Genomic DNA, 25186 nt, shown 5'->3' with positions numbered 1-25186 from the left:
GCCAGATTGCATGTAATTCTGCCACAAGCCACAGCCTCAACTTCAGTGTTCTGTAATCAACACAGACAGGGGAAGTTAGAGGATGACAGAGGTTAAAAGATACAAATTCCGTACTGCTGTAAGCTCCTCATAGACTAAATACAGATCTGGTTCTGTAGCAAGATCGCTAGTTTAACCCTAACATGTACTAAATTCATTAAAGCTAATTGTTAAATTGTTGCTATGGCTTTCTTTTCTTTTATGGTTTGGTAGCCATTAACCCCAATCGTTCAAGCAAATATTGTACTGTTCTCTATAATGAATCGGCCTCTAGGGACATAACTGCATTTAGCTGGATGCGCTCCTGTTCATTGCACACCATTCCTTCTGTTCTCCTACTTTTATGTAACCACAACATGAGACCTGTTCTGTGTCCCCAGGGATGCTGGCTTTAGAGATGCTCGGTCGCAGAGCCCACAATGACCACCCCAACAACTTCGCCCGAAGTCCCCCATACACAGAGGACGTCAAGTGGCTCCTGAGCTTAGCTGCCAAGCTGGGTAAGGCTGTGTTCTGATGATGCATCACCAGCTGGAACCTGGTGAATGCTAAGCTGCTGTCTGGTCTGCCGGGGAAATCTGTCATTGTGTTCTGCGCACAATGAATGCCAAGCTCCTCTCATTGCAGAAAGCCTTTTGCTGTAATGAGACGAGTTTATGCACCCTCTGCTAAGTGACCTTTTATGAGGACACTTGTGGGTGATAACTGCTGGCTTGTTCATAAGAATGAAATGACATTATATTGTGCCCTTAGTTTTTTTTAGTACAAATGGACATTAATTGGTTAAACGGTTAATGTTCCCATCTCTGAATGTCTTGGGTATTTCCCAGTTAGTTGTGTTCTGGTACAGATAATAATATAAATGTTTTGCTCCCATCTTGCATAGGTGTGAATTATGTACATCAGTTCTGTGTCGGAGCAGCCAAAGGCGTGCTGAGCCCGTTTGTACTGCAGGAGATCATTATGGAGGCACTGCAGCGGCTAAACCCAGCCCACATCCACAACCACCTGCGCACCCCTGCCTTTCATCAGCTGGTGCAGCGCTGTCAGCAGTCGTACATGCAGGTAACACTGGCTGCCAGTTACTCGCTCCTGTACCAGAGTGGCATGCTATTGTGAAGGGACAATAGTGTGTAAACTTGACAAGACAAAACACCACTTTATTATGTGGTGCTCTGTAATATGAAGCTACACAGGTTTTTCTTATTCGGCCTGTTTAACTGAAAAGGTATTGTTTGTTAAAGGGAGCCCAACATGCGGGGCTATGAAAGATTCATCCCTAGATACTCGCCCCAGCAGTGTCCCGCCTCTCTTGCCATCTGTATGCTCCAGACATAAAAGCCTGGAGTATGTTGTGTCTGTTTGAAGATGATAGCAAAGCAAACTGATATCGCTGTAGGAAAAAAAAAAAAAATTGGAAAACCACCTGTCTATCCCAGTAGCTGGGATGACACTTTACCTCTGCGTCCAACTATGCACGAGATCCTCAGTGCGCAAGAGCCACTAAACACAAAATGAGTCCAGAAGAAATGGTTGCATTTGTGACCTCCTCTGTGTTGGCCACGTACATGAGATGCCATCAATGCACCTCCTTCCCCCTGCAAGTGAGAGGTGCAGATGTGCCAGGAACACAGTAAGAGGTGTGGTGGCTAAAGCCCAGGACACAATGCAGAAGCAGTGCAGTAAATGGCTGGAGAGCGTTCCGGTAATAAGTACTCATGCCGCCTGGAGGATATGAAATGCTAATATGGACCATACATCTACCTGGCTATAGGTTGATGCTTCGCTCTGGACTCCAGTGATCTTGATGTCTTGAGTAAAGGTGCCCATACATCAGCAGGGTTGATCCTTCGATCTGCCGACCCACTGGAAGCTTGACAGATGTGCCAATTGGTGTGTTAAGAAAAATGGCTAGGCCTGTCTCAAAAATGCTGGGAGTGTCAGGAAAACCGCTATTTCAGGGGAGGGTGTGTGACGTCCGCACCAGGCCAGATATGCCTTTATCCATTGCACCGCCGAGTAAGGCTTGTGTTACGCAGCGCCTGCAACAAGTTGTGGCCAGTGTAAAAATCATTTGATGGGGAGCCTGTCCCGGTCGGTTCTGGACACTTTCGTACGGCTGCGTGTATATATGTGGAGCTGTACAAATCCAAACGCACAGGGTGCACATTCGCAAGGTGGGATTTCACTCTAGCTGGGCGGTGGCTTACCTGATGCTGGCCTGTGCAAAATTGCAGCTGTTTGTTAAGGTCTGAATTAGGCTCATAGGCAGAAGGGGTAATTGTCCCGATAGTTGCCTGATGTATGGGCCTCCTTTATAGGGCATTAGAATGATTTGTTTTTGAGCCATCACAATACCTATGACATCATAGGCTTTTATGTGTTAAATTTTAAGTCATGACACAAAATGAGGAGCATGTACCATTGTCCACACAGTACACAAAGGAACCTGAGCCCTTCTCTGACTCTTCAGCGCTGGCCCATGCATGTCACAAGCCTTTTCAGCTGTAGTAAAGAGCAGAGATCTGCACTAGGTGGCGCTGATGAGTCACAATTCCTACTTGGCGAGCAGGAACTCCCGTGCAGATCACTATGAGCAGAGCTGGCCTGTGCCTGCTTTCCTTGTCTGTACATACTCGCTCCTTGTTACATAGCGCAATGGCATATTTTTTGTCATTCTTTGTTATTCTATAATTGTATTATAGCTGTGAGGAAGGGACTACAAACAGCTGCTGCTTAAGTACAATCTATATGTGTATATATCTATAAGTGGAGCTTCGGATATTACAACAGGCGACTGTAATAGTTAATACAGTGTTATGGAAAGGGTGCTATAACTATTTATTATGGTGACTGATGACTTGTGGTGTTCTTGTGTGGGGTCAGAGACTGTATACTGTATGTGGCAGTACATATTATGCTGTATAATAGATATTTACGTGACAGTTTAAATATGAGAAGTGCCACACATTGCCACGGGATTGTACTAGATAGGAGAGGACCTCTGTGTATATTTTGTCCTTTCATCACAGTAATAAAATGTTCCTTGTGGCTGAATGTAGACTATTGCTGGCTTTAGTATTTCCATCTCTGAGGATACTGATGTATTTGGTGCTTACACTGCTACTGAAGGACTGCACTGACCGTCTGCTTCAGCCACTACACTGGCTTACATAGTGTACTTCAGCACATTGTACTCTGCACAGGAAGGTGATGCACAGGTGCATGTGTTGCGTCGGGGAAGGAAGAGTGGTAATACTGTATGTAGGCCAAACATACTGAATGTGGCTCATGCAGAAACTCACATTTATGCCTATTAGCAGTTGTCTCTCTTGTGCCTAGTACAGGGCAGACATCTGTACTAGAGGATACAGAAGATGTGTTGTAGTAAGTTGGGTACATCTGCTGCTGGGGTGCAAGATGTGTTTGCTGTGAGGCGAGGACGTGTGTGTGTGTGTGTGTGTGTGTACTAAGTAACTGGTTTAGGCATAGAGCACAGGAACAGTCATCAAATTGGCAGCTTAGTCATTGCTGCTAAAAAATGCATTGAGCCGTTTATGTATTGTATATGTGACGTGGCTTCTATCTCCTTACAGTACATCCACCACCGTTTAATACACCTTAATCCAGCGGACTACGACGACTTTGTAAACGCCATCCGCAGCGCGAGGAGTGCGTTCTGCCTCACCCCTTTAGGAGCCATGCAGTTCAATGACATTCTGCAGAATCTGAAGCGGGGGAAACAGACCAAGGAGCTGTGGCAGAGGGTGTCCCTGGAAATGGCCACTTACTCACCTTGACCTCACAAGAGTCAGAGACAAGAAAATGTTGTTTGTGGTTGTTAGGCTTTCCGAAAGTACAACATACGTCACCACTTCCATCTGTAGGACTATGGCCAAGCAGTGGCTGAGCATTAGGGTAAGACCCCACTGAAGGCTTCAGGCAGGATGGGAAGTAAGAACCAGCTCTGGGATCTGTCTGGATGTAACGGCAGTGAAGAAACAGAGCGGGCTGCTTACAACAATATGGACTATTTGTACAAGGTTGGATTTTTTTTTTTTTAACTATATACAGTATACTTTTTATTTTAGTTAATACATTACAAATCACAGGTTTTATGTGTCATTCCTTATATTACACTTACTCAGCTCACCCCCTCTCCTGGCTTTGATGTTATTGGCTGGGACTATAGATTATTATGTTACGTAGAGTTAAGCTACATTGTGTCTTCATTATGTGCCGTCTTATGTAAAATATTTATTTTATTTTTGTGCACTTGCTCCTGTATGGATTTCCACTTTACCTTGTGAGTGTCCCCTACACTACACACACATGCGCACACGCACGCACACATGCACGCACACGCCATAAACCACCCTTCTCCCAGCCAATGCTCTTCTCATCACAGAAACCTTTCCCGCTCTTCTCTAAAACCCTTCCCACACGTTTATTCCCTACATAATTGGGTTAAAGTGATTAACCAACAGGGATTTTCATGAGTGTCCTGTGTCACCTGGAAGCAGAACCGTGTGCTTCAGTTTCCCTTTCATGCTTTGCTGTCTTAATTTTGTTTCCTAATTAAAAGGAAAAAAAAAAACATTCTTCCCAGGCTTTTTTTTTTGTCCAATGGATAGCAGTGACCTGTCATACAAGAGCATCTGTGGACTGATAGAAGATTTGTGCGAGGCCCAAAAGCCCCTCAGTCTTCACTCAGGGTTTCATATCTTACATATGATTATGAAAACTTTAGTAAGATTGGCTCACTCTCATCAATGGTGGTTGGTCATGGAAGGTATTTTGAATATTCAATACTGTGCCATTGAGGTATTGACTGACCAATATTCATAAAGTAACTGGGTCTTGCATATAATGTCCCAATCCAACAACTACTCGTATATTTGGTTTTCTAAATTTATCATTGGGGCAAGAGCCTTGTCCATGAACGGATGTTTAATGGACAATGATGTCATAGAAATAGCCCCGCCAAGAGATCTTTGTTATGTGTAGACATCACACATGTGTTGACAGAACCCCCTTTCTCTCTGTATATGTGTAGCCATGACCATCCATCCCTTGATGTGTATCATTGATGGTGTGACTATGATGCACACGCGCCCAACTGACTTCTATGTGTGGATGCAGGGCATCCACCAATGCATATTCCCATGCATGTGCATGGCTGCATCTGTACATCTCACCTTAGTAATACGTCATTACATAAAATGTCCATTCATTTAAACTGAGGCTAATTTCGATAACTTATTTTACAAGTCAAATAAATCCAGGACGGATATGATGCCCTAGTAATGTGCATTCTAAAAAGCAAACGGTAACAGTGCAGCTGATATAGAAACCCTACAATGACTTAGGAAGGAGGGGAACTGTGGGAGACTTGGGGCATCCAGAAACACTAGATGGCCATGATGGAACTGCATACCGAAGCTGCATTACTATATATAATCGCATACGGACTGTAGGTGCGAGGGTAGGGACTGGTTCTCAGAGACATGCTTACAGTATGTGGGGAAAATATCCTCATTTGGCAGGGTGTGGTTACAGGTAGGGAAAACCCTTTCAGAACCAGGAAAGGGGCGATAGGAGATTTATGCATGGACTAATCAGTGCCAGCTGGGTATAAGACATGCATCCCTCACACAGCTAGTCATTGCTGTTGGTAAACTGGAACAATGAAAAGTAGGACTATGGCCTCATATAAACTATTGTTTTTACTGCAAACTATGTATTCTCACAGGTCCATCTGTATGGACACTGGAGCTTGTAGTGCATAAAGTATCACTTATGCATGTGCCAAGTACAGGAAGGGAGTCATTTCCAAGCAAATGCATCCCATAACAAGGCCAGGACTGAAGCTGTGGGTGCAGAGGTCATATCTTTCAGTGGAAAAATACTGTAGTGTAGTCCAAATGTGAAAAGACCATTCCCAGCAAGCCTCCCGCACATGCTGATATTCAGAGAACCACAAGTACTAGCAGGGGGGACATGGAAGAGCTTGCTGGTACCTTTAGTACTTAGAAAGTACAAGTTTAAGAAAGGACACATTTTCCTATAATCCCCTGCTCTTCCGTTCTCTTCTCCTGTAGTAATGCAATGTAGCACAAAACACACACAATTTGGCAACGCTGATCCTATTACATGTGGCCCTCGGACAGAAAAAAACAGACGCTGACTGGTGGGTAAGTTCACCCCCATCTTTTGCAGAAAGATTTTTTCAAAATTCTGCACTCTTTTCACAGCTTCATACAGCTACCCCATAGCCCGGTTCATTTCAGTTATGAACTAATTGGTTGGTACTGTATGTGTCAGTTTTAGGCTCTACCAGGGAGTACAATGCTATGTGTCCTCTGGGCAAGTACAATTCTGCAGCAATAGTGCTGGTGCTGTGCTGTTTATGCCTGACAGCCAGGACTGATCTTCTGTCTGCCTCCCTGCTGTATTATGCTACTTCCACCGGGCATCGACAGTAACCAGAGAGGGACCCAGCCCAGCAGATATAGGCAGGGCATCCATCAGGGTGGAGCCTGGGCAGATGGAGTGGGCCCTGTGGCATCAATAATTTTGACTGGAAACTGCATGTGAATTATTGTGAAGAATCTATGCTGGAAAAAGACATTCAAATGCTCTATAATCCGTGCTGTCGAACACCTACAACAAGCTCTAGTATGTATGAAAGTAGATAATGATCGCTCTAATTTTTCTGTCACCATTTTTGCTGCTTATAGTTTTCCACATTAGCAGTATATGTGACCTAGAAGAAAAGCCGGAGACGCTTGTGTTTGTCCACCAGACAAAGTGCCAACTGCTGATCTCTGTCCACTTTGTAGTCTAAACCTTAGTCCTCAGGGACCCCCAACGGTGCACATTTTACAGGTCACCTCAAAGGTGCACTAATTACTCACTGGCACATTTTAAAAGATCACAGGTGGAGCTAAGTACTTCACCTGTGATTTTGTGAAAAGACCTGCAAAACGAGTACTGTTGGGGGTCCCTGAGGACCAAGGTTGAGAACCACTGGTCTAAACTGTAGCCAACAATAAATCCCTCTCTCCAAGATTTATGCTGCGTTCATATTCCCGCCTCTGCAAAAGCTCTGGTTTTTCTTGCCGGATTTTTGGCGTGGCACAGAGCTTTTCAACAGACCCTCTTCATACTGCACCTCAGACCTGGGAATTTCCTGTGTCTGCCTTCCAACAAGTGTGTGGAATTTGATTGGGTGTTGGGAAATTTGTACAAATTGCTGTGATTGGCTGTTTAAAAACCAGATTTTATTGGCTGGCTGTCACATATCCCATTCCCCAATGAGTTTCTTTTTTGGCATCATGTGGGGAAAAAAACGGGTCTGTGCAGTTCACATTGCCATACACCCGTGTATCACCCAGAAAAAACCTGTCTCTAATTCCCAGGGCATAACACCCTGGAATTTCACAAACACCCTTTCACACTGAGACAGGACACAGGAAATGACTGCTTGCCCTGGCAAACACCTGGGTTTTTGCAGCAGTGAGAACAGGGTATTAGTAGATAGTGTTCTTCAACCTATTCAGCATACATGGAGTGGTGCATTTAATCCTTCAGCAGTTCTGAGATGCTCCCCAAACTTAGAGATATATTTGGGAATGTTTAAAGTAGTTTGGGGCCTAGAGAAAATACAAGTCATTCAGTGCCTCACTGCTATAGTACAGACTCTGTTTGGGAGGAGTGCATGCTACTTTATCTCTCCCATACTTAGTGCATAGACCAGCTGCAGTGATGGTAAAATATTTATTCATGAGAAGAAAGTAACATGTCAGTCATCACTTTAAACTCCTGGTTTAAGAAACTAAAGGGTCTCTGTACTAAGCCTGGGGAGAGAAAGTGGACGGATGTGTAAAGAACCAGCCAACTACTGTCATTTCAAACACAGCCTGTAGCATGGCAGTTGGGAGCTGCTGGCTGGTACTTTAGCTCTGCTCAACTTTGGCTCTAAATAGGTGCCCATACATCCGTGCCAATAAGATGTGCCACTCAGCAATCTGTCGGAGGGTCGGGAGAATCCAATTTCATTTTAAGATTGGAAATTGTATATTCTGTTTATATCCTGGTGTAACGGCTGCCAGGGTATTGTTGGACTGCTCTACAATGCATTGTACTGTAGATCTATGGGCACTTTTAAGATGCATACACACCGTATGACTTATTTCAGTGATATGCGTGATAAGATCATTAACATTTCTTATATGCATGCACTAGATCATAGGTCTTCAACCTGTGGCCCTCCAGATGTTGTGAAACTACATATTCCAACATGCATTGCCACATTTTTTCCTATGAGAGCATGCCAAAACTGTCAGGGCATGCTGGGACATGTAGTTCTACAACATCTGGAGGGCCACAGGTTGAAGACATGTGCACTAGATCATGAATGATGCATGCTCCTGCAGGTTAATAGTCCTGCTCCTGTCTGTCTGTACATGCAGACAATCTTTGACTCTTGTCAGCCAGTCAGTCAAGTCAAAATGTGTTCAGTAGGTATGCACTCATTTGTCCAGGACCATAGGCAGTGTAAGGAGAATATAGCTAACTATATATAGTGTGTACAATTACTCCTTTCCACAACTGAAGGGAAAACTGATGAAATAGGAGACCCTCAGGAGTGGTTAATACCACAGTACAGTAATAGTTCTAGGATCTGCTGGGATACGGTCACTAGGTCTACAGTGGGATGGTCAACATGACTGCAGGTAGACATGAAGACGGTCCACAGTTAAAAGGTTGACATGGGGTTTTTCACTTTTTTTTTTTTTTTACATGTGCCGACAGGTGGTATTTCATGACCTACCATCCACTAGGGTGTGGTGGGAGAATAAAATAGTGTGCCGAGCGCAGTGAGCCATGCGAGGGTTCAGTGTCCATGTGTCGACTGTAGAAATTTGACAAAAAAAAAAAAGGTGAAAAACCACGTGAACTTTTTTACTGTCTACCTAATGCTTGTGGACTATCCTACTGTCTACCCAATGATCCATATCCGATCTGCTACATCAGGTGTGGCCAAACCAGTCATTGATCTACCAACGGTCCATGTTTTCCAGACCACCTAGCTGGTGCACAGTTGTAGTCAATACTAACGGTCACATTTTCAAACCTGCTGCATTCATTCCTACTATAGATCCACAGGTTGGCTGGAAAACATGCACCGTTGGTAGATCTTGAGGACAGGTTTGGCCACCCCTGTGCTACATCATGCTCTTCTATAATAAAACCATTAGCTCATAGAGAAGAATAGGAGGAAAGATTTTTACACACTGCATAAGTCTCAGTTCTGGAAAGTAAAGCAATTTAAAAAAAAAAACATATCAGTTCGACGATGTAAGATAAATAGCACAAGCAAAACATTTAGTGAATCCACGAATGCTACTTCTAGCTTTTATTTAGATGTGTTCAGCTGCGAGAGCCAAAAAATTCTCCATTATTATCATTCAATGTGAATGACACAATACATGAGGGTCCAGTGCAGTTGGGGGACAGAGGGCTTGTTGACAAAATACCAAATGTATCTTTTTCCCTGGCATTTAAGCTTCTGGTTGCATGATTTGTAACCCGCTGAAAAAAAAGGTACATGGCATAAAATACTATAATGCATAATATATACATTTCACATACAAGAGTAAATGGACCATTTTTACAAAATACACAATACCTACAGCTTAACGTAAGAAGCTCGTGTAAAAATGTCCTTTAACCATCTGCTCTCCTTCCCCTCACATTCTGTTAAGACAACATAACATTGTGTAGAGCAGAAACTTTAAAATGCAGAGTATAGCTGCGGAATGACAAAATTAAAAATCCATTTGAGAAGAAAGAGGGAATGTCCTAAAATCCTATTTTCCACATGGGAAGGGCCATTCCCCAGAATTAACCAGTGAACAGAGTATAGTCACGTAGAAGCTGGGAACCTGACAAACCCCTAACTACAAGGAATGTTATCTGTGTAACCTAGAACAACCTCCAATCTGCAATATTACTAAGTACATGGGATAAAACTTCACAATTTAGACTGCCATCCAGTGGTCAACTGCTGCAATTCCAGGAAGATGGTAACAGGAAGAAGATAACATACAGGATGTCCTTACAGCCAATGTCTGACACTGAAGCTAGTGCAGCTTTACATAATCTGTGCTTTTTCCAAAGGGTAAGTCGTGCTGGAAACAGCCTGGAGCCCTTGCCAGATAACTGCGATAGTATCAGTTTGAGTGGTGCAGGACTATAAATGTACATATAATGTATGGCTTGAATTCATGCAGCCTTTTCCTCTGTCTAATTACTTAAAAATATTTTTTTTCTTTCATTTAAATGCAATAGGGCTACAGCTATGCCAGTACTGAAGTGTATAGGAAATGATCTATTCGCTCCATTCAGAACTATGAAGAATAGGGGATTATGGGCCAAGTTACTACTAACCCTCCTGTTACACAGAGTGCAAGTGAATCCACCTCAGTCCTTGTTATTTATCCAACAACATGCCAAGGAAATCCAAGTTCACCGCCACTGAGTAATATGCAGATGGGGAAAGCTGGCGTATACTAGACGCCTTGATTGGAAGAAGCAGCAAGATAGACTTCCCAACCACAAAATGAATGTTACTGTCTGGGTGGATACTGGGAAGGCTGGAACCTTAGAACAGGAATATATAATGTTCATGTAGAGAATAGGTAGGGTCTAGGTCTGTTTATTTATATGTCCATATATAGAACAAAAATAGATCCCAGTGTTAAAATGGACTTAAATGCTCTTTTGCACAGCTTCAAAAAATAAAATAAAAAACCTTCCAGCCGGGAGAACACGCAACAAATGCAAGTTGTCCTGACGGTAAGGTTTGAATGTTAGAGGAGGGGAATCCACGGATGAGAAAGCAATACCACATGCTGTACAAACACATTGGATTCATGAATGCCCCTCATTCCTTAAACAACCTGAATAAGCTTTTTTTTTTTTTGTGCGACTTCACTTCTTGATGCCCAAAATCCTATGTAACACATAAGTAACTTTTGTACATGAGGTGCAATTCTGACCACAACACACACCCCCGTCTCCTAGTTTTAGGAGGCCTAGTCATGGCCACATGGTAATGTACATCATTGCAGTAAAAGAGGTCCACATTCCACAGCAATGGCAACTTAGTCTATCTGCTCCTACAAGGAACGATGAAGTCGTAATGCTGATAAAATCGCCCTTTAAAGACAAAATGGGAACTAGTCTGGCAAGAGAGGCCTTTGTCGAATGCATCAGATCTGGTCACTTCTCCCATGTGGAGACCAAGCTCAGCTCCTGCTGGAGTTCTGAAGGTCTTCCCTGAGCCACGTTGGCAGAGGTTGTCCCAATCGGTTCAGAAGCTTTGAGAGTTCAATGTTGTTTTCCCGATAAAAGTCTGCAAGATAGCTCCGGGACTACAGAGAAGAGAGCGAGAGACAGGTGTGAGTGGTTGTCTGACGAGTCAGCACCTAATTCTATAGTGTGCTATCTGTCCATGTAAATACTGTTACACAGTTGTGAGGATATACCTAGATTCATTCAAAATAAGAACATTGCCAATTACTACTTAAAAGGGACAAATACAGAAGCAATGATTTTTAGCAAATTTGTCTATCAAATATTGTAACACTAATACATGTTTTGTACAATAGCAACTGTATTAATCACTCACTGATTGGTTAAAGCTAGTGCAATTACTTTCCAACCCCATGAGAAGGGGGGGAGGGGCTTATGCCACAATCTAGCACGATGCCTGGACATGGTACCAGAAGTTCAGTTTATGCCCCATATAAGATCACACAGCTAATCTTGTCATCATGAGCTACTTCTACTGAACTCACCGAAAAATCCATTTCTTGGTATTTCCGGCCTTTGCTCTTTCCAAGGCATTTAGTTTTCCCATTATCTACCAGCTGACACCAAAATCCTTTTGCGTCATCAAACCTAAGTAATACAAGAGAAGTGTTAGTGATGACGTGTACAGACACTGATCCCTAATAGAACCACTAGCACTAGAGCACAGTGAATGAATGAATGGTGCATTGTGAAGAAGGAACAGGCCAACGAGTTTGTTTACAAGGCAGGCACTGACAAGAGGATAAGTTCAAGGTTGTAGAACTGCAACCTATACAAAGTACAGAAGGATCCTGCTACATGGCACTATTGTGAAGGGTTTGTCTTTTATTGGTGTTGAAATAACAGCCATCACATATTGTACTGCACACTACAGCCTTGTAAAGTCTGCCTGTTTTACTACAGCAAGACGTGATAAGGAGTCTTCTGTAATAGCATGATGCAAACAAGAAGCATGTGCTGTAAACCCAGAGCAACAAAATACTGGCTTTTAGCAGTCTAGACCTAAGTGATGTGCTGACACCTTAGACACACACACACAGTTATGGCAGATAGGAGGAAGGCATAAACACTGAATCTACAGTAGGTGGCCTACAAATCCATAGATGGCTAAACCACAATGTAGCATTGGGAGCGTTCCACTTACAGCTCAGTGGTTGCCAGTTGCCCACCCCCGAGACGCAGTAGAAGTTAGTCCAAGTTGATATATGTTCAATGCTTTGCATAGACTTACTTGAGGGCTTGTGTGTAATTCATATGTGGCGTTACTCCCAGGAACTTCTGGATGTTGTCCATGGCTGCAGCAGGGTGGTTCCTCAGTTCCTGTCCGTCCACTATATGAAGCTGGGAAAGGGTTGCAAATACCAATTCAGCAAGGAAAGTGTGAAATGGTGTGTATATAGATCGCACATGTCTGTATAGAGAAGGCACACCAGAGAACAGGAATACAAATGGTCTCTAATCTCCACCTATTTATTAAATACATGGATTAGCACTGTACACCAATCTCATAATTATATCCTAATTAAGTAGCTGCATCCCAGTGACCAGTATCAGTGTGCTGCACCTACCTGACTTGGTGGGTAGAAGGTTAGCCACCTCTCCAGGTGCGTAGCGTACCATCCGGGTACCAGGCAGCGGCTCTGAAGGTTTCTTAGCTCATGTGGAGCATGTGAACCAGCAGTAATCACTTGGGCAAAAGTGTAGTTCATTGCCACTGAATCACTGTGTGCCCGCTGGTGCTGAACAAATAAGGAACAATGAAAAGTTTATTCCGCATTATAATAGAGAAACATTCAGGATAAACTTGGCTACATGTTCTTATTTATACAGAACAGACACATTCCTTTATACAGTATATAATACATACATTCAGTTATTCAGTATATTTATAAAGAACAGGCATCTTCCGTTTTGAAGTACATCCATGGTATCACAAACGCTGACGTTAATCTCTCGCCATCACTTTTTTTTTAGACCCACAGAGGTAGAGCGGGGTGGGGTGTGTGATGTGATGTCATATATATATATATATATATATATATGACATCACACACCACACCACAGACAGTATATGCAATGGCTTAACTCTTCCCATGATATAGACCACAGTCCCACCACCCTCTGCCTCCTAGTTGCTTGTGATAGAGATGTTATCAAGGTTTCACCATCTATGTTTTGCAGTCATCTACTGTATTAAATTAAGGATGACGCCATTGACAACTGACCGTGCCATTGCTATCCCTACCTCTGAAGTCATTACTTCATTCACACATGAAATAATAGAAAATACAGACAAAAATGTTGCTTCTACTTTTAAACAAATATAAATAGCCCCCACAGAACAGAAGTACACCCTATAAGACGAAAACACAGTACGCAACGTTTGTGTGAAACAGAGGAAAGCAATTATTGATCTGTGCTTGCAGCAAAGGTGACTGGTAAAATGAAATCAGTAAGAGATTAGCGTAAACCTCTGCAGACTATTGCAGCCCTTCCATTGTATGTTTAGTAATAATGAGCTTTGCTGAAGCGCAAACACCGGCCACCCAGACTAAATGTGATGGAAAGTACTAAAGTGAGAGAATGCCTGTGCACACAATGCCTCCATTAAAGGGCCTGTCCACTAAATTCAATTTAAACACAAATATATACACCGTGGGATTCCCAGATTGAGTAGATCGTACTGGAAAGTGCTATTGCCCATCATCAACACATAACCTTGGTCTTACCTGTAAAGTACTTACAAAAACATTAGGGAAAAAAATACTAGAAATATTCTATATTTTGTTGTTGCCTTGTAGGGCATCCCAATTCTGGGCAATGGTACAGAAACCAGGGATATACAAGACGGGCAGTATAAAATCTCATTGTATAGGTTCCCTAGAGGAGCCTGCCTTACTCCCCCATCCGACATTCCTTGCAAACAATCATCAGAAGCTTTCTATACAGTGGTTATTGCAATCAAGATACGTTTTAATTAGCTCACTCATCTAATGCCTCACCTCTTGTATTACACTAACAGCAATCACCAACCGAGTCCTATTTATTCATGGTTTATACTGGACTGTAAGATCTGCCCTCACCTTGTAGGGGCCTGTGAGGTGCTATGTAACATGTTGGTACGCCATATAACCAGGATAAAATACGCAAATGTAAAATCCTCATCTGCAATCTTGCTTGGCATTATTACCAATTATCTATATACATTATTGGTTATATACCGTATATACTCGAGTATAAGTCGACCCGAATAAAAGCCGAGGCACCTAATTGTACAACAAAAAACTGGGAAAACTCATTGACTCAAGTGGGACCCTCACTCGAGTATAAGCCGAGGGGGGCTTGTTCAGCATAAAAAATGTTCTGAAAAAGTAGGCTTATACTCGAGTACATATGGTATTTGGTGACAGTAGTATGGATTACACTAGTTATTTACCTGGTACCAGGAGTAAGCACGGTCAGCAGGATTAATCAGGATGACAATAATTTTGGCTCTGGGTAGGAGAGCAGAACACCGTTTCGGTACCACGTCAGTGTCAAAATAGTTAGCGCTTTTCTCAAACATGAAGTCTGTGCTGGCATTGGAAGGTATGGGAAAGAAATCCATGTACCTGAGAGAAACAGAAGGAACGAGACATGATTATATGGGTGTCGTTTGGTCATTAGTATGAAAGAAAAAAAAAAAAAAAAAAGATTGTCCCGTATTGGATTATAGCACAATTACCAGTCAATGCCTTTATGGTAGTTCACGCCATTAAAGAACTGTATTTCTTCAAAGGTGACCGGACTCTGAAAGTTGCTGGTGACTGCTGGATGCATGCTCAGGTAGGAGTACAGGGCAGTTGTGCCTGTGAAATTAAGAAAGCAAATTCTTAGTAGGTATTGTTAATCTCCCGTCATACAGGTGTTGCGTGGAGATTTGCTACACATTTACCTGTCTTTTGGGGTCCCACAACAAGGAACTTGGGTAGCCGGTCGCAGGTCTTCTCCTTAGACCAGATGTCTTTGTGCCTCTTGTCATCACATGGGTTCTAGGTAAGACAAGACACCTCTGTTATCCCTTCTGTGACTAAATCTCACATCATTGGTACACACAAATTGTTTTTGTAACCCTATACATATATGATATGAGGAATTGTCCATTTGGAGACTCGAGGGTCTCTCCCTCATGGTGAATTTTTAGGCAGTGTATTATCATTTTTACTGAATAAAATATTAACAATTTACTTGTATATATAGATCATATACTTCCTAGCTATCTACTTAATACACATAAAAAGATCTCTTTACATCAAACGTATATTTAAATAGAAACATTGAAAACATATGAATATGGCATGGCTGATCAGAGCCATGTTGGGGGACTTCATGCATCAATGACAAACTACACATTGAATAAAGTGCACAGCAGCCAGGAACTCGGTCATTTAGATGTCCATGAACATCAGTGTATGTTATATAGAAAACATTTATATATGAACCTTAATGTGAAATTAACAGTTTATATAAATATCTGCAAATCCTTTGACAAGGGGTCATTATGTAAATTCAACCAAGTGTTCATCTGTCTTGGTCTCAGAGTTTACAAAACAAGATCATTGTAGCCATGCGATGACCTTTTACATAATGCATCCTAAAATCTGAACTTACAATAAAGGTAAAGTGTTAGCTACAAAGCAATGGCATGTGCACAGAAGCACTGGCAGTGCTGTAATCCCAGAATCATGTATGTAATGTGCAGTCTATAGGAGAAAAGGAAAGCTCTGTGAGGTAAGCGATCAGTGAGAGGGCTAAGGGCACAGAAGCACTGGCAGTGCTGTAATCCCAGAATCATGTATGTAATGTGCAGTCTATAGGAGAAAAGGAAAGCTCTGTGAGGTAAGCGATCAGTGAGAGGGCTAAGGGCACAGAAGCACTGGCAGTGCTGTAATCCCAGAATCATGTATGTAATGTGCAGTCTATAGGAGAAAAGGAAAGCTCTGTGAGGTAAGCGATCAGTGAGAGGGCTAAGGGCACAGAAGCACTGGCAGTGCTGTAATCCCAGAATCATGTATGTAATGTGCAGTCTATAGGAGAAAAGGAAAGCTCTGTGAGGTAAGCGATCAGTGAGAGGGCTAAGGGCACAGAAGCACTGGCAGTGCTGTAATCCCAGAATCATGTATGTAATGTGCAGTCTATAGGAGAAAAGGAAAGCTCTGTGAGGTAAGCGATCAGTGAGAGGGCTAAGGGCACAGAAGCACTGGCAGTGCTGTAATCCCAGAATCATGTATGTGATGTGCAGTCTATAGGAGAAAAGGAAAGCTCTGTGAGGTAAGCGATCAGTGAGAGGGATAAGGGCACAGAAGCACTGGCAGTGCTGTAATCCCAGAATCATGTATGTAATGTGCAGTCTCTAGGAGAACAGGACAGCCCTGGGAGGTAAGCGATCAGTGAGAGGGCTAAGGGCACATAAGCACAGGCAGTGCTGTAATCCCAGAATGATGTATGTAATGTGCAGTCTCTAGGAGAACAGGACAGCCCTGGGAGGTAAGCGATCAGTGAGAGGGCTAAGGGCACATAAGCACAGGCAGTGCTGTAATCCCAGAATCATGTATGTAATGTGCAGTCTATAGGAGAAACGGAAAGCTCTGTGAGTTAAGCGATCAGTGAGAAGGATAAGGGCACAGAAGCACTGGCAGTGCTGTAATCCCAGAATCATGTATGTAATGTGCAGTCTATAGGAGAAACGGAAAGCTCTGTGAGTTAAGCGATCAGTGAGAGGGATAAGGGCACAGAAGCACTGGCAGTGCTGTAATCCCAGAATAATGTATGTAATGTGCAGTCTATAGGAGAACAGGACAGTCCTGGGAGGTAAGCGATCAGTGAGAGGGATAAGAAATGGGTAATTATACATTACAGCATTTCATATACCCGAGGATGTTCTTTACCATTAATAGCAGCACAGTCCATTATATAGAGTGTAAGCTAGGGTGTGCAGAGCATCATCTGTCCGTACAACTTGGTATTGTACTTACCGCACTGGCTATAGCCTAGATTTGTGAGAACTATGAATGCCTGGGGGACGGATGGACGCAAGTCGAATTTTGCTAACACATGATGATCACCGCCTTTATTCTTGTTCAGTAACATACAGCGCCTGTATACTATGTGTTTAGCAGCTACATGTGTGGAAAAAAAACCTGGTGTGCGCTACAGCCCCAAGACCATGTGTGCTGGGTGCAGACTCACTTTAGGAAACGTCCTGTATAAACCCAGTCTAGACCGAGAAGGGGGGCACACATGCACACACAGAGGTAAGAACATTGCAGCGGAACAGTGTTTCAGCAGATTACAGTTCTTTCAGGTGGTCACTAAGAGGAGACCCAGCCCACTATACGTGTCAAAAGTTGGGGGCCTATACACTGTCCTACAGAAGATTTCTTTCTATACAGGGAAACACTGTATGTGCAGTCTGAATCTGTATAGGAACATGTAAGGTAGAATTCTTAAAGTCCATATATAACAATGCAGCCACATCACAATGTTGCCATCTAGTGGCAGAAAGAGTAATGCAGGTAAAGCAAAATATTTCCCTGCCAGAACAGCGTTAGAAGTATGATGTGCTTTCCCTGGATCTTCTGAGGCAAAGTATAAGGAATGGCACAAACCATGATGCATGTACTATATTCCATTTTTTCCCAGCAGGTAAGCACCACCATAATCCCCTGTGCTACTTACATGTAACCGTGTGAATAACAAAGTAAAAGCAAAAACTTTGAATGAACACGGGTCTACGCCTGCACTACATCCCAGATAGTAATACAGTGTAATACAATGTACTGTAAAGTACAGATGTGTCCTCACCTAGCCTCAATACGGCACGAGACACCTGTACTGTGCTTGCGTCAAGTATCTTTTTCACCCAAAAAGGCATTGGATCTAGGACGCACCAGGAGACTGCACATATTTATCAGATATGCAATCCTTGTGTGCGAAAGTCTATATATTAATGCCTGGAAAAAAAGCAGTGTCCAAAACACCGTAGCACTTCCTATACAGATTCAGTCACACATGGATATACAAGTTTTGCACATGAGATTATTCAGCGCAATATCCTGGTGCATCTTAGCCACAACTCATTTAAATAAAATGCTCAGGGCAAGCATCTCTCACAGGATGTGGCCACAAACGGGGCTGTTTGGCATGACTGGAGCCACAGTGAGAACATGTCTGTTCAGTTGGAGTAATCTCGCACTGCATAAGCTTCTACAGTCATAAAGAAGAGACTAATGGATTTTGCAAATCATACTGTCCACGGGACTAGCTAGCATGGAAGTGTTTCTGAGAGTCGGTGTCCCCTGCTATATACAGGATAACTCCCATGAGGTGCTAAGCAGCTGTGACCTTCTTTGGAATGAAGAGGATAGAGATTGCTATGTAATGTGACATACCTGTTAAACACCAAGGCAGCAGAGACATTCCATAATCAGTAAATGCACTTGCCTGCCAGAGCGGGTTCTTCTCTTGGGGGAAGATCTCAAAGTATTTCTTGGCTAGCTGGACAGGTGGTAGAGTCTGTAGCCTGAGGTTGGTCCAGCACTGCACAAACTTCACCAGGCTCTCAAACGTGTAGAGCCCCAGGCGGTCATTTCCGTAGTTTGAGAGATGTGTCATGAAGATGCTGATCTGTAACAGACACACGCAGGGATTGCCATCTAGGTTAAAGCTCCTAAGTAAAGCACTTGGTTGTATAAACACGTATCCATTATTAATGTAACTTGCAGGGAGGATAAAAGATGGTACATAGGATGAGGTGGTGCAGATGCTGGGGGAATTGAGACATGGGTCCAATTTTCTGGTTATAATTCACATTCACTTGATGTAGAGCGCTGTTTTCTTTTACATTAACATGACATTACGGAGCTAGAAGCAGTGAATATTTCATGACCTCACCATGGTTCCGTACTGAATATTTCAGTGGGAAAGAGGGAAAGGCTGCGTTCCGCTCTACTTGTGCATCCTTTGCAGATCACTAAGTCATTCCCTGTTAGACCAGAGCTTTCAGGCAAAGAGACATAGGCAGCACAGCACCTTGTCTGGACAGACAGCATTACAGCGTAAGTGAACAGGTTCCCGTGTGTTCTCTTGTCTTGTGGAGGCTGGCAGCAGTGTAGCTTGCTGTGTGAGCAGGCATGTCAGAGGGAGATTTATCACAAGTCGTTGAGAATATAGTTAACTGTGAGTCTGGAATTAAATCCAAGATCAACAAAACTAGCGTGGAACATTGCAGCCCCCAGAACAGCAATACTGAAATATAGTGAACCGTAAAACGTAAAGCTGTGCACACGTGGGGCTAATGTGCAAGTGGAACCATGCCAGCTTTCATAGTGTATAATATGCAAATTGGTTGTGTGTATGAACAGGAAACAGTGTATGTGCAGCTATGCTGAGAACTGACACGGACGTCCGCCTGCGACTGTAGAGGTGGAGATGGAGGGAAGGGGACTATCATACTGCAACGATTGCATAGCACATAAGTGCAGTGGTATTAGTGCACACATATAGTCTGCAGACTCACACAGCTAAGGATGCACACTTGGTTATTTGCAGTATTTGTTGTATACCAAACCTGGGCTCTAGGAAAGCGTACACATGGATGAATGCCACAGGTGTAGATACAACCTCCATTACAATAGCTGGTGTGTAGGAGAAAGGGAGGGATCCTATGTGGCTAAAAGGTGCCCATACACTTTACAATTATTAAATACAATATCGCATCTCAGTTTTGCGATGAGATGAGATCTAGTACAAAAGTATGTGCAGCACATACTTTTGTACTAGATCTCATCGGAAAACCGAGATGCGATATTGTATACAATAATTGTAACGTGTATGGGCACCTTAAGTCTAGTAAAAGACACCAAATTCATAAATGTCTTTCTAGGAACTTTAATTAAAGCAAATCTGAAAACCTATACGGGAACTTGTCAGAACTCTCTGTACATTCAGGGTGTCAGCAGCTGGTACTTGGAAGGTTAACAAGGGTGCACTCAATGGCCACTATAAACAGGTTACGTAATGGTTATATGGATTAGCATTTATCCTGTACTGCCGAGAGGAACCTGCTCATGCCGCAGGGTACCACTTTCTTGTGGGAAAAGCCAGAAGAGGCGGTGCACAGAACATAGCTCCGGTTGTGAACCTGTGAAGATCTCATGTAAACCTTGTTCTTGTGTCGACCACTGCAATATCAACCTAGTATACGTCGACTCCCAGATTTTGGGCATGCTGCATGTGTGAATAATGCTGGCCATACATGGTTAGATAAAAGGCCTGGTGGACTTGCACTGACAGATATGTGGTCATATCGCTGCCTGTATGGTCACATGATAACTTTGTTCCTCTATAGCTATATGTCTCCATTTCTCTGATGTGAAGAAAGAGGGAAACTATCCAATTGATTGGCTGCAGCAGCCTATGCAGAGTCCGATGCAGCAGACGTACATGCTGAATGAGCCGGCATGCCCAACCCCTCAATATATTCAGATCAGTAGTGCACACACGCAATACAATAATTGTAGAATGTAAGCCCAGCTACACTCTACATCCCCTCTTTGGGTTCTATTCCCCCGGACACCACTCCTTTGCGGTTTTTGTTTCTTCAGACGACCTAGTCCCTTATCTGTGCCAAGTTAATAGGTACAGGTTTCATCTCAAACTGAATATTTACACTGGACCATTTGCATCAGTCAATGGCAGTATTGATTGTTGTATTGCTATTTGTTACTTGCCTACTGTAATGTACTATCCTCTGTACAACGCTGTGGACCATTTGTCCCTATAAAAACAACTAGCATTAGATACAAGTTTTATTATGATTACATCGAGAAAGGAGGTTTCCATCTAGTGGCTATGTATAGGTTTACTTATGGGAAGTCACAGAGCGAGAGGCCGTTCCCAGTAACCAAGGGAAAGACATGGATCCAGCAAATAAAGCATTGCTTCCCTCTTCTGATCTCCATTACAGGCTTCATTTTCACATTAACCTGCAGCTTGTCTCGTCTACAGTAACTGTAGCATGTACATATTCTTAATAGTCTACAGACCCACAGCAATACGTGCACAATGTACTCTAGCTTTGTTGTAGAATATTACAGACTATTTTTATCTTATATCCAAGAGAGCAAAAAAAGCTCACTGTTCTATAAACGGTTATGTGAGGAAAGAAAAAAAAAAGAAAAAAAAGGAGTTTATGAGCATATAAAGGATTAGGAGTGGATTTAAATGTGATGGTAATTGGCTAAACCAAAAAATAAAACCAATAAACCATCTAACATTCTTTATTCTAGAGTTTTTAATTCAAGTTAATCTCATGTAAAACAATTAAGAACTAAAGAAATGAGACTGTATGATTTCCTTTTTTACATATCTAACACATGTTCCTCATTGTATGTGTCAGCGCGTTTCATAATTCACATTCCTGTCAACTGATGTGCAATGTAAAAGTAGCGAGATACAACTAAGAAACACGGACACCTTACATTTCAGTCTGTGATCACACTTACAATGCACATGGAAAGTATTCACAGCGCTTCACTTTTTCCACATTTTGGTATGGTACAGCTTTATTGCAAAATGGAATAAATTCATTTTCTCCCTCAAAATTCTACACAGAATACCCCATAATGACATGAAAAAGTGTTTGAGATTTTTGCTAATTTCTAAGAAATAAAAACCCACAAAAGAAATCACATGTACATAAGTATTCACAGCTTTTGCCCTAATGAGCTCAGGTGCATCCTGTTTCAACTGATCATCCTTGAGATGTTCCTACAGCCTAATTGGAATCCACCTGTAGCAAATTTAGTTGATTGGACATGATTTGGAATGGCACACATCTGTCTATATAAGGTCCTACCCATGAATTTTCTGTAGACCTCCGAGACAGGATTGTCTTAAGGCACAAATCCAGGGAAGTGTACAGAAATATATCTGCTGCTTTGAAGGTCCCAATGAGCACAGTGGCCTCCACCATCCATAAATGGAAGAAGTTCTGAACCACCAGGACTAGAGCTGGCCGGCAGCCTAAACTGAGTGATCGGGGGAGAAGATCCCTAGTCAGAGAGGTGACCAAGAACCCAATGGCCACTCTGTCAGAGCTACAGCATTCCTCTGTGGAGAGAGAACCTTCCAGAAGGACAACCATCTCTGCAGCAATCCACCAATCAGGCCTGTAAGGTAGAGTGGCCAGACAGAAGCCACTCCTTTGTAAAAAGCACTTGGCAGCCAGTCTGGAGTTTGCCAAAATGTACCTGAAGGACTCTCAGACCATGAGAAAAACAATTCTCTGATTGAACTATTTAGCATGAATGCCAGGTGTCATGTTTGGAGGAAACCACGCACCGCTCATCACCAGGCCAAAACAGGGAAGCATGGTGCTGGCAGCATCATGTTGTGGGGATATTTCTCAACAGCAGGAACTGGAAGACTAGCCAGGATAGAGGGAAAGATGAATGCAGCAATGTACAGAGACATCCTGGATGAAAACCTGCTCCAGAGCGCTCAATTTCAGACTGGGGCGACTGTTCATCTTTCAGCAGGACAACGACCCTAAGCACACAGCCAAGATATTAAAATAGTGGCTTCAGGTCAACTCTGTGAATGTCCTCGAGTGGCCCATCCAGAGCCCAGACTTAAATCCAATTAAACATCTCTGGAGGATCTGAAATTGGTTGTATGCACCAACGCTTCCCATCCAACCTGATGGAGCTTGAGAGGTGCTGCAAAGAGGAATGAACAAAATTGCCCAAACATCAGTGTACCAAAAGCTTGTGGCATTATATTCAAAAAAATACTTGAGGCTGTAATTGCTGCCAAATGTGTATCAAAGTACTGAGCAAAGGCTGTGAATACTTATGTACATGTGATTTCTTCGTTTTTTATTTTTAATAAGTTAGCAAAAATCTTCCAAAAACTTTTTTCATGTTGTCATTATGGGGTATTGTGTGTAGAATTTTGAGGGAAAAAATTTAATTGATTCCATTTTGCAATAAGGCTGTAACATAACAGAATAGGGAAAAAGTGAAGCGCTGTGAATACTATCTTGATGCACTGTGCATAACAACCAATGCAGCTTCAACATATTTTGTGTGTGTTCTAACATGAAAATCAGAACTGTGTGTAAGGAAATCTGGGTGTTTGAACCTGATAAAAGATGTAGGCTAATGCTGCTGCTGCAGCTGTGAGTGTGTAAGTGGTGACTGTGCAAATATGTGAATGCCATGGCTGTTTGGATTTGTACCGAGATGCCCACCAGCAGCTTTGAGGGTTCCAGAGGCTGTGTACAAAGATGTAGTGTCGGACACTGATCAGTCAACTATCCAGCTTCTATGTGGCCCTACGGTTGCACAGCCTAACTGCAGGAAGAAAGACGCTGGAGCCATTGCAGTGGTGTACAGGATGGCAAGCAGGCAATAGTGTCTAGATACAGTCAGTCAATACATTGACATGGTTATAAGGTCCACATGTGCTTCATAATATTTTTCCTTTTTCATACTTTTCCATCCACACGGCCTACAATTGAGAATGGTAAAGTTTGCCAAGCAAAGCGAAGCACCGGGCCCAAAGCAAGCCATGCGAGGATACACATTACACTAATTGGGGGTCAACATTGACAAAAAAATGTGAACACCACGTGTCAACCTTTTCCATGTTGACCGCTGAGATACACCCTGCATTTTCTACTACCACTAATCGTAGCTACCCCCAAAATGGTCCATGTCTGTCACTCACTTTGCTTATAAATTCTCACGCGATCACCATCACAAACAGTTTGTGGCTCATGCGCAGTGAATAGATGCATGTGCATAAAAATTGGGTATGGGGCCATCTCTGAATCAGGCCCTCTGTATGTATGTGTGTGTGTGGTATGTATACTGATTGGAAGAATAACTGCCAACACGAGGAATATAGGCTAAAGAGAACATGGATAATAAAGATACAGGTTATTATGGTGGGAATCTTTGATAAACACGTATCTTCCACAGAACTACTGTAGGTGCACATTTACTTATGTTGCTCCTTGCTATGTACTGTATGTAGAGAAAGCAGATAGATGGCAGCTGCGAAGTGGGTACAGAGATATGAACTTCTAACCTCATCCCTACTACACTTCATGTAACAGGCTGAAATAGGACAAGCTGCAGTTTATTTGCTGGTAGATTGAAGCAGGATGCACTGGGAGCACAGCCAAACATCACAAAAACACTCAGAAATCACGCCAAGCCAGAGACGGAGCACTATGCTCTAATTAGTCAGCTCTCTACACAGCCTACTAAGTAGCAGCAATAGGACAGCAACTTGCAGCTTAGCGAGGGGGCTTTCAGGCTTTTCTGCATTCACAATCTCCTATAAACACAGAGTGCAAACGCAGTCTCTTCATTTACATATTCCTATCACTTGGTGCTTTCTAGGTGTTACCAAGGTCGTGTACTACTTACTGTATCCAGAGATGGTAGAGAAGTATTAGAACAAGATAAATAACAATTCAAATAGAAACACAGGATATGATGTCAATAATGATCGATAGGATACCGTACACGATTAGGGGAAAACGGGTTTAGCGACTTGGAAACTGTAGCCTATAATGACCAAAGGGGACTGTAATATGGAATATTATAGTAGCAGGATGCGGACATCGTAAAAGCCTGGACATCATTTGATAAAATCCATACATCACAATGCTGAAGGGCAAGTGTGTCCTCCAAATAACATGCTTGATTAGCAG

The 25186-nt window shown here is 42.7% G+C and overlaps 2 protein-coding genes across 4 annotated transcripts in view; one reads left to right on the top strand and one right to left on the bottom strand.

Annotated features, from left to right (window-relative positions):
* Positions 1-4150, top strand: part of ZSWIM8 (zinc finger SWIM-type containing 8) — a 101300-nt gene extending 97150 nt beyond the window's left edge. For all 3 annotated transcript variants that reach the window (XM_083148572.1, XM_083148571.1, XM_083148569.1), the window contains 3 exons: positions 420-539; positions 926-1104; positions 3636-4150. In XM_083148572.1, the coding sequence (XP_083004698.1) occupies positions 420-539; positions 926-1104; positions 3636-3839 (503 nt within the window). In that variant the 3' untranslated portion in view covers positions 3840-4150. The remainder of the gene's footprint in view (positions 1-419; positions 540-925; positions 1105-3635) is intronic.
* Positions 4151-9428: 5278 nt separating this feature from the next.
* NDST2 (N-deacetylase and N-sulfotransferase 2) overlaps positions 9429-25186 on the bottom strand; it is a 128972-nt gene continuing 113214 nt past the window's right edge. Inside the window, exons 7-14 of the mRNA XM_083148568.1 lie at positions 18904-19086; positions 15356-15452; positions 15146-15269; positions 14858-15032; positions 12990-13160; positions 12653-12762; positions 11907-12009; positions 9429-11480 (exon numbers count right to left, since the gene is read on the bottom strand). Of these exons, the coding sequence (XP_083004694.1) occupies positions 11355-11480; positions 11907-12009; positions 12653-12762; positions 12990-13160; positions 14858-15032; positions 15146-15269; positions 15356-15452; positions 18904-19086 (1089 nt within the window). The 3' untranslated portion in view covers positions 9429-11354. The remainder of the gene's footprint in view (positions 11481-11906; positions 12010-12652; positions 12763-12989; positions 13161-14857; positions 15033-15145; positions 15270-15355; positions 15453-18903; positions 19087-25186) is intronic.

Source organism: Crinia signifera, chromosome 6, assembly GCF_055691185.1.
Source record: "Crinia signifera chromosome 6, ASM5569118v1, whole genome shotgun sequence".
NCBI lineage: Eukaryota > Metazoa > Chordata > Amphibia > Anura > Myobatrachidae > Crinia > Crinia signifera.
This window is presented reverse-complemented; position numbering and strand designations above follow the sequence as displayed.